At 40.6% G+C, this 10,176-nt stretch overlaps 1 protein-coding gene across 1 annotated transcript; it reads right to left on the bottom strand.

Moving 5' to 3' along the window:
* Window positions 1-678: 678 nt before the first annotated feature.
* On the bottom strand, window positions 679-8,946 carry ctdspl3 (CTD (carboxy-terminal domain, RNA polymerase II, polypeptide A) small phosphatase like 3). Its single transcript, XM_088907330.1, has 11 exons — window positions 8,581-8,946; window positions 7,383-7,503; window positions 6,899-7,027; window positions 6,345-6,438; window positions 5,741-5,852; window positions 5,183-5,269; window positions 4,332-4,394; window positions 3,865-3,944; window positions 3,362-3,488; window positions 2,399-2,494; window positions 679-1,879 (listed from the first exon to the last, which is right to left on the bottom strand). Exons 1-11 carry the CDS (start codon window positions 8,704-8,706, stop codon window positions 1,814-1,816), a joined length of 1,101 nt encoding a protein of 366 aa, XP_088763456.1. The 5' UTR covers window positions 8,707-8,946; the 3' UTR covers window positions 679-1,813.
* Between the last annotated feature and the right edge of the window lie 1,230 nt (window positions 8,947-10,176).

Genomic DNA, 10,176 nt, shown 5'->3' with positions numbered 1-10,176 from the left:
ACAGTAGTAAGCACAGTTAAGAACACTTACCAATGAGAGGCCACTTGGCCCATCTAGTGAAATGAGAATCTTTGCTCTGAACTCTTGAGATCTTGACCACCTTTGTACACCACAACCAAAGCACACTGTAGCAGAAAACGGACCCGATCATGTAAACGTCTAAAGAGTGTCACAGATCATGGCATGACAATAACAGGTACTGCTCCACCCAATGTGAGCCTGTAAAGCACAGGCAGGCCAGCATGTTCCTAGCTTGTCAAGGAGAGGGGCCTCATGTGCCCACCACTGCACAAATGATTTGTAAGGCAGCCCAGAGCACTTGATGACTGGAAGATCTGAGAAGGGGCAGACAATGGCTGCCTTTGTTTCCACACCACATGTGTGGGAAACAGCAGTCAGGCAAGACGGATAGAGTTACACCGCGGCTTTGGGTAAATGGCGAGCCGAGAGGATTGCAATCGCCGGGATGTGTAGCTGAACAAAAAAAAGGGAATTGGATTAAAGCAAATGCTATACAAAAATGGGAAATCATGAGACCCACACATACCGTACACCCTTTCCCAACCTACAAAAGTGGAGATTACTGTACTGTGGAAAACATCTGCAACAGCAAAGATGTTTAGTTTCAGGATTTATCAAGCACGTTTGAACACAATATAACCATAAAAGAAAATGAACATTTTTCAGAGATGCAGAGATCTTTACATGCTTTAATTAGTAAAATAGAGCACACCACAAATATATACAACAGGTCAGCCCTTAAAGAAAAAAATAAAACAAACCATAATCCACCTGTATGTAACACTCAAGCTGCGGGGGGTGGGTGGGGGCCTGAAAGCTGAATTTTCCCCACCTTCCAAAAACTATTCTGAGGACACAATATCCAATATTCTTCAATATTAAAGAATAGCCTTTTGTCAGAGGGTTGTTCAGTGTTTGCAGATACGGGTGTTTTAAAGAGGTTTCCAAACCATGTTAAAACCTAGCACATAATACTTTTTAAGCATCATTTTAGAAAAACCAATACAACCTAATTGTATTACTCCCAATGGAAACAAAAGTTACAATTAACTGAAAAACCAATTACTCCTCGAAAAGTGTTAAATTGCTGATAAACAATAGGCTACTTAACCTCCCCACTGTGTCAACTGTAAAAAAAAAAAAAGTTGCATCCTGGCATTGAAAACCTTGTCAAGATTAAAAAAAATAAATAAAAAAGGTTCTTATCAACCAGCAAGATGAGCATGTAAATTTAAATTATCTGCATTTGTGAAACTCTGAAGCTAGAAAGTTACATCTGATACATGAAATATATACAGAGAATCTTATACTATGGTATGCACAGTGTTTAATTCCTAGCACATTAAAGTCCTTGAAGCAGGCACCCAAAGGTGTCCAGGATTCTCCTCATCTAATGAGGATGTAGAGCAGGGAAGGGCAACTCGTCACTAGGGTCCAAAAAGTCCTCCGATTTTCATTCCACCTCAGATGTTAATTACTAAATTGAACTTACTAGCCAGTGACTCAAACCACCTGTTTAGATCTTAATCTGACCACTGAAAAGGACACCGTGAGACAGTCTGAACTTGAACACACATTGGAAGCTCAAATTATGGCCTGTTACCATGCACACAAAGCGGAGATTGAGATGGAACCCATTCCGTTTGAGTACTTTCTCCTCTTTGTAGAATCACCTTTGCAGAATTTGACAGTTCACTGTATGGAACACAGGATGAGAAAGACAGCTGATGAAAGGCCTTAGCAGATTTTTAGGCATTTCATGACACCAAGAGCGCCACACACAAGAAGTTCATCAGTCTTCAGACAGTAGTCCACGAAAATTATCCGTCCTCCTCTTTAGCACCCTTCGGAAATCCCTCTGCAGAAAAGAAAAACAAACAAACGATAAGAGGATGCAAAATGCAGTCTGTTGGTAAGTAACTTACATTCCTATCGTGTTTATACGAGGACCAAAGTGATTTGCCCAGACTTAAGAAGCTCCCCCACAACAAAGGAATGTTTTAATACTGTATATCCAATTCATAGGGGGGTATATCATCTTGAAGGATTCTAAGGCTACACAAACAAGGGAAAACAGAGGAAGTTTTTGCTTTGTCTTTGTATATTTATGCAGAGTACAACACCACATATTTGAGTGCATTTATCAATTTTATCACCTTAACTCGGAAACTGATTAAATATTAAAAATAAATCTTCATATACCGTAGGTGTATGTACCTTGCTCTGCCAAGAAAAACCCACCCCTTCTGCTGCTTTAAAAGTACAGATATAAAATAATGTAACAATGACATGAAAAGGTGATACCAATAAGGGGGCAGCCATTTCTCATTACTGACAACTTCAAACTTCACAATAGCAAGCACCCTGTTCAACTCACAGTGTCTGACAATTTCTCAAGATATGGGACCAGCTTAGGGAGCGCCTTGTCATCTTTGTTCCCAGTCCATCTCTGGATGGGGATCATGTTCATCAACTGCAACAAGACAAAAAGGAAATGAAGACTGTTACTGTGTATCATGACACCGTACCTGGATTTTATGATGAATTACAAGTACTTGCATTTAAGAACATAATGGTAACAGCTAAGAGAAGGTCTTTCAACGCAATCCGGTTGTCTTTTTTAGCAGCCAAGTTGATCTAAATATTCATCCAGTTCAGTGTGTGGGCTTCAACCCTCTGACTGGAAACCTGTTCTTGATACATTTACATAATGAGTTGGTGGTTTCTCCATTTCCTCTCCTAAATTAACACCCTTTTGGCTTCAAATTGTGGTCTTGTTGCACTACCAGGAGATATTCCTCTAGAATTTAAATACATGGATCAAATCTCCGCTGCTTCTTTGTTCTAGACTAAAAAGATTCGGCACTTATGTCTAACAGGATTGCCATACAGGGACAAGTTTATCATTCCTGTTGTTCTTTCCAGTATGCATTAAAAGGCTAAACTATCATTTTCTGGTATGATGACCAGAACATCACGATATTTCATATCAGGTCTTATAAATGTAATTTCCCTACATTTTAAATCCACATCTTTTGCTATAAACACAAGCATTCCCCCCGTTTTTAAGATCTTTGGATATGGAAAATTAAGTGGATATGGAACATTCAGACTCAAAGGACACAATTTAAAATACATCCCTGTTTAATTTAGATGCCTATTTAGGTACATAGTAAAAAAAAAGTGGCTGTATATATACATAACCTGCATTTACTCCATCTATCCATCTCTTGTGGTTTGACCACTACATATGGCAGAAATAAAATATATAATAAGGTCTTAGATACCATGTATACAAAATAAACCTCAAGCTTTGATAAGCGACCCAGTTAAAACATACATGGTAGGGGAAAGTGTAGGGATCGTTGCCCACAATGACAGTCTTGGCCAGGTCTCTGTTCAGGATTGTTAAATCTTTGATGTAGTGTCCCATGATGCACAAACAGTCTTCCTGGTACAAGCGATGCCTGAAAAGACAAGGGCATCAACATTTCAGAATGAACATTTTTTCAGGGGCAAGTGCTTAGTATGAATTTCAGTTCCAATTTGTTTTAGAATTCATCACAGGTATTAAAAAACTTATATTAAAAAATACTTTGTTTCCTTAAACTTGCAAAAAAACAGGCCAAAAACCTGTTATACTTTGATTTTTTTCAAAAATGTATACAATATCTAAATATTTTGTATATGCATTTTGAAAAAAAAAAATCTAAAAACTGACTTGCTACTTATAAAGCCTCTGCAGTGAACACATGATAACTGAAAAGGCAAGACCAAAAGGCGTGTCCAAAATAAAAGAAAATAGGAAAAATTTAGAAAAAATGAAATAAATTTATGGATTACCGAATCAGTCTTTTCTGGGGATCCAAGATGTCCAAGATCTTCTCTGCATACTCTTTCTTGGCAGACGTGTAAACAAATATCTAAAACATACGACAAAGAACCTCAGCAAATATAGCAGTCAGGCAGGCTCTGAAAACCTGATTAAACTCTGACTCTCTTGACGATATCCTCAATAACCAATGAAATAACCTATAATGTGACTGCCTCATGTTCTTTAAAGATGAATCTGTATCTTAGAGTAAGAGGCTTTTAAAAGCCTTTTGAAATGCACTTTAAATGTTACATTTTGTACACAATTAAGTAATTAAGTGGCACACACACACAACTTAATTTTTGCCTTTATCTCTCATTAGTAAAAAGTAGGCACCTTTATCATTGAGATGAATGCGAATAAACTATAATATTGCACGATTTCACATTGTGTCGAGGGTATTAGAAATTACATAGGATTAGCAAAAAACACTCACTTCAAATATCTTTGTCATGTTTTCTAGGAAGTCCTGCACATAGGGCCTCACCTTCATGTAGACCTAAAGAGAAAGTAAAAGATACATGGTCTTCTAATTCACTATAAATATCCAATTTCAACAGCAGTAAACAATCCAGGACATTATGTGACGCACACAATATTAGAGATACAGAGCACCAACATAATTAATCTGACTTCTGATAATTTAATCCAAGAACTGAAAAACGTAAACGTTTTAAAAAAAACAATACACATACACGCACTCTGTGCTACACACAATAACAGTGTATTGTGTTAACAGTAAATCTGGATTTATATTAATACAAATAGCAGAGTTGTGAATTTAAGACAAGTAGAAAATACGTCAATAAATCATAAGAAAACCACACTGACTGGCTTTGGTCACAAAATTTAAAGCTGACAGCAGAAATGGAAGTGGATCTTTGTGGCTTAAACAAGCCATACTGCAGTGCTCCCTGCAGTCTTGAGTTCAACATTCCATCATGACTATTTAAATTTACACATCACACAAGGGACAACAAGTTTCAGAAAGGGTGGAAAGTCATGTATTTTATTGAAAGCAACACAATACTGACACCTTATGGCCAGAGGTTCATGAAGTTTGTTGAACCAGAATACCTCTAGTGAAAATCAATATGTAATTTTAATAACAGTGAGACCAGAATCTTTTGCTAAGCAAACTCTAAACCACCACAAATCTTAAAGAAAACTTTGCAAAAGTAAATTATACTTTGTATAATTGATACAGTAGCTTCTAATTAGTCAAGAAATATTAATTTTAGAACCTTCAAATTTTACACTGAAAAATGAATATAACTTTGCACAAACCTTGTATTCCTGATCCTGGAAGCGAGCAAGGAATGTGTATTCAGCATTTGGAATCACACCGAGTGAACTTTGCACCAACGTCTCATCCTGCAATTAAAAAATGGTTACAAAGAAGCAAAGTTTTACCTGCTAAAAAACCAAGTGTACTGTATTGCCATCTCTTAAATATTCAATAAGTTAGCAATCCATCACTGTAACACCTACGTCCAGTTTTTTTGTTAGCATTGCTCAAGTTTTAAAACTCAAATGAAACAAACCTCTTTAAACTCGCACCCAATATAAAAGAAAATAGATGGAATAAACAAGAACCATATAAGAAATAAAAGAAAAAAAGTCAGTTTATTGCCATATCAATTCGTAATAAAGGAGAGCAGTAACTCTTGACAAGACGATGCAGCAAAACTACATTAGACCAGAAAAGTGAGGGTAGCTAGAAGGATATCCTATGTTATTACAACCACATAAATTATCACCAGTTACTGGACCCAGAGTCTCCCACAGAATCATTCTGGAAAAAAGGGTTCAATGTTTAAAACCCTGAGACACAATCTGGCTTACCAGATCCAGGACCAGGGTGGCTTCAGGGGTGCTCCTGGTTTTCACAGGGATATCCCTGATGCGCACTTTGGAATGCTGGGACTGCAAGGGAATGCTCTTGATGAAGGTGTAACTGGAAGAAACCCCGAGGGACGGCCAAATTAGGCGTCGACAACAGGATAATTCAGAACAACACCCATCATTAGATTACAGACAGCCGGAAAGATACCTAAACATTAAACTAGCAGGAAATAAATTATGCCTTTCAATGCTATGTAGACAGTAGAATAAAGCAATCCTTTGAAGGCTTTGGACCTGAACTGTCCCTAAGCAAAGATGCACGTTACCCATTAAACAAAATACTTAGTGAAGTAAAATCATTACAACCATTTACTGGTTTAATAAATTATAAGTCTACTATTCATGTGACGGAAGTTATTATTCTTAAGCATGCTATAAAACAGGATGAAATCAAATATTTTGATGAATTTAAGTTGCCATCAACATCTTTTGAACATTGCAAAATTTTTAAACATATTGTCAGAAAAGAAAGGGCTTATGTTGCCGTTTAGAACGCCTTGAACATTCCCTGCAATTCCTATGGTCTGAGGGCCATGGTACTTACAGGTCGCACTCCTTACAGTTGTCCTCGTCCTTAAGCACAGGGTTGAAACGGCTGTAATCAAACACCTCTTGCTCTGGCTGGGGTGACTTCTCATCTTGGAGTGAAAAAATCATTATGGCTGTGCAGGCTAGGTGATCAAACATTTCTGAACTCGTCCATGACAGCTGTATTAGACTAACTTTCTGTGGACCTGGTTCTATTGCAATGAGATAGGAATTGAATTGTTACAGGCAAGCAATGATTTGTTTATTTTTATTACTATATACGTTTGGCAACAAAATTATAATACCACATGGTGAGAACTGCTATGTGTACATTAAGCATCCTTTGACAATTTAGACATTTAGATTGACTTCATGAACTATTATCCAAAAAGATAAAAACAACTGGAAAAAAAAACTTTTTCAAAGATCAAATACAAAGAAGGAGCTTTTAAGCTGTGCTTTTGAAGGTAATCAAATTGCTTTGTTGTGTTTGTTATTTTCCTCAACATAAGTGAGGACATCAAGAAGCACTTGAGTTACATCTATTATTACTCTAGCTCCCATACTTACCATCCTGTCCCGGCAGTAAGAAGTGGACAAGTGGAGAACAAATGTTTCGAACAGCAGTGTTCTTACACGAGCTCTCGTCCATTTCAAACCTCACCCTCAGCTGCTGGCCCTTCACAGGAGTCTTAAAATCTACACAGAAATACAGCAGCAACGCAAGATGAAGAAACAGCCACACAAGCGTGTTAAACTAAAATCACCCAGCCTTTACATTCAGCTAGATCATGGACACAAACCTAGAAAAATGACCATCCTAAACACTCTGCTACTTTAGTATTAAAGAGACCACCACAGTCCATTGTCACCTCTTATTTGTGAAAGAAACAAACATCCAAATAGAAAATGTTACAACTGCAACCCCAAGCAGACAAGGAGCCTTAAATTCCACAATGCATGATATTAAGAGTACAGGTTGCAATCCATGCTGGAACATACAGTACAGTTCCTGGGTAATGAGCACAGCCTCGCCACAGGAATCTCACTGTACCTTCACTGTCGGTCTTGCTCACTTTCCCTTTGCTTCGCGTCTGCATGGTCAGGGGCTTCAGGACATGGACCTCTTCCTCCTCCGGGTCCTGCAGGGAGTCCGGTCCCGCCTCCCCTCCGACCTGCCAGGGATGGAGGAGAACCCGGGTCACACATCAGCTGGCAGGTGTTCGACATGCAAAGAGCCTGCAAAGGCAACTCAAACGCCTTGAAAACAGGTTTTCTGGTTTCTGGGAAAACACCTTAACTAGCATTTGTAGGTGCAGCTTGTTTTGCAAAAATGAACTCTGCACTACAGCTCAGCGCAGGATACTTCGGATGAGACGTAAAACCGAGGTCCTGACTCTCTGTGGTCATTATAAATCCCAGGGTGATTCTCAAAAAGAGTAGGGGTGTTACCCTGGCGTCCTGGCCAAATTTCCCATTGGTGCTTACCAATCATGGCCTCCTAATAATCCCCATCTATGAACTGGCTTCATCACTCTGTTCTCCTCCTCACTAACAGCTGACCTGTGGGGAGCGTTCTGGCAGTGGACACCCCCTTAACTTTCTGTCATAACTAGAGGCAGCAGAAGGATGATTCTTATAATGTAGGCTAGCTGAAAGTCTGTCAAGAAAGGGAAAAATCCTCTCTTGGCTTTCTAACTGAACTCCTCCAGGACACAACAGAGACTCGGCGCTGCGGACGCACACAGGGGGCTAAATCGTGTGGCCTCCAAATAATATCGAGCGCCGACCAATCTCATCAAAAAAAACAAACCAACAACAGACGTTTAACGCTGGAGCTGCAGAGGAACAGCGGAAACACTAAGATTGGAAGAAGCCAGAAAAACGCTCCCCGTGAAAATGAACGCAAGTGTCATGTAATGACGGCCGTGTCGTTTTAATTTATGCTAAGGCTTTCTTGTAGCTATGATACTCTCAGATAGGATACTGTCAGAATTCAGTCGGTTTTTTCCTCTCCCTGCCCGGTTAAAGAGCTTAAAAATAACTCGAGCTTCACGCATTGACAGGGACGGCAACAATAAAAGATGAACTACCTTCCAGTTTAAAATGCACCCCAAGCCCACACCTGCCCCTCGCTGCGGACTAGTTCCCCGCCGCCCTTCTCCCCAGAGGGAGGCGGGCAATTTTCAAACCCCGAGGCTTTCAAAAACAAACACAGGCCCGTGGCGGAAGTTTCCCAGGACGGCCCTTACCGCTCCTCTGCCGCCTGCCTTGGCCGACGGCGGCGCTCTCCGGCTGGGGGAGCGAGGGCGGAGGCTCCGCGGGGTGCTCGGCTCGTTGGGCGGCCGGGCCGGGATCCTGCGAGATCGGAGCAGCATTTTCTCCAGGCTCTGCTACACAAACCAGCGACGATACCGAGCGAGACGGGCTAATAACGTAGCACAAATCATTTGAAGACGAGAAAAGGGGGGGGGGATAAATCGAAACTACGACTCTACAGCTTTCCTTCTCGTTCCAAGTCACACAGGCGTAAGGCGGCCCTTTTCTCAGTTTATATCTCGCGGGCCCAACCAAGACTCATGCGCGGTCCCCTTAGCAACTGGCTGGGCTGTACCTCCGGCCTGTCGCGGTGACGATAGAATCTGTTTCCGGCAGGCTGGAAAATGGCGAGGACGCTATAGGCTTATTGACTGGACATCTAGTGCAGAAGCGACTGCTTAGCCGAAAATGATCCCTCCGAGAAAAAAAAGTATACACGTGTACTTTATTTCCAATATAATTGTACATTAGCAGTTTAAAAAGTGCAAATCCAATTAAATCAAAGTTTATTTATCAAATGCACAACAATACAGCGTGCAGAAGTAGTTACTGGCAATGAATTGTGCATAGTGCATAGTCTAATGATAGAATACACTTGTTTGCACCGGACCGTACTGGCTAATAAAAAGACGCTGGAGGAAAAAAAACAAAACAATGAACCATCCCACATATTATCGTGTATTATTTTCAAGCCTGTCTGCATTCTGTTCTCTTCCACTTTTCAGTGCAAAATGAACAGAATCGGTACTCTGTGCATCAATGGGACTCATTTCTCACTCAATTAATGCATATTTCTAGCACTATATTCTTTATAGTTTGGATAATTATTTTATGGAGTCTTGATTATAATAGTAATAATAGTTCCTTACATTAATATAGTACTTTTCTGGACACTCCGCTCAAAGCACTTTACAGGTAATGGGGACTCCCCCCCACCCCCCCCACCTGGATGATGCGCTGGCAGCCAGAGTGCGCCAATCCACTCCCCACACACCAGCTCTCAGTGGGGAGGAGAGCAGATTGATGAAGCCCTACTCTTTTCGAGAAATGCCCTGGGATTTTTAATGACCATTGAGAGTCAGGACCTCGGTTATACTTCTCATCCGAAGGATGGTGCCTCTTTTACAGTATAGTGTACCTGTCGCTGTACTGGGGCATTAGGACCCACACAGACTACATGGTGAGCGCCCCCTACTGGTCCCACTAACACCTCTTCCAGCAGCAGCGTTGGCTTTCCCAGGAGGTTTCCCATCCAGGTACTGGCCAGGCTCACACCTGCTGAGCTTCAGTGGGCTGCCAGCTGTGAGTTGCAGGGTGATATATGTATAGTTGCTGCTACAAGATTATGACTGCTGTACCACTCCAGTGACTTTGTTGGTGAGCGTTAACTCACCTCATTGGTGAGAGCAGACTGGGCACAGGATGAGGCATTTTTTCCTGTTCCTGTTGAAAGAATTGGTGAATATCTAGGCAGAAAACCAGAAAAGAACCAATATGCTCCACTTAACAAGCAAACACCTTTTTGTCAT

The sequence above is a fragment of the Atractosteus spatula genome, chromosome 28 (assembly GCF_055471065.1).
Source record: "Atractosteus spatula isolate fAtrSpa1 chromosome 28, fAtrSpa1.hap1, whole genome shotgun sequence".
NCBI classification, from domain to species: domain Eukaryota; kingdom Metazoa; phylum Chordata; class Actinopteri; order Semionotiformes; family Lepisosteidae; genus Atractosteus; species Atractosteus spatula.
Note: the sequence above shows the minus strand (reverse complement) of the source record. Positions and strands in the feature narration are given on the sequence as shown.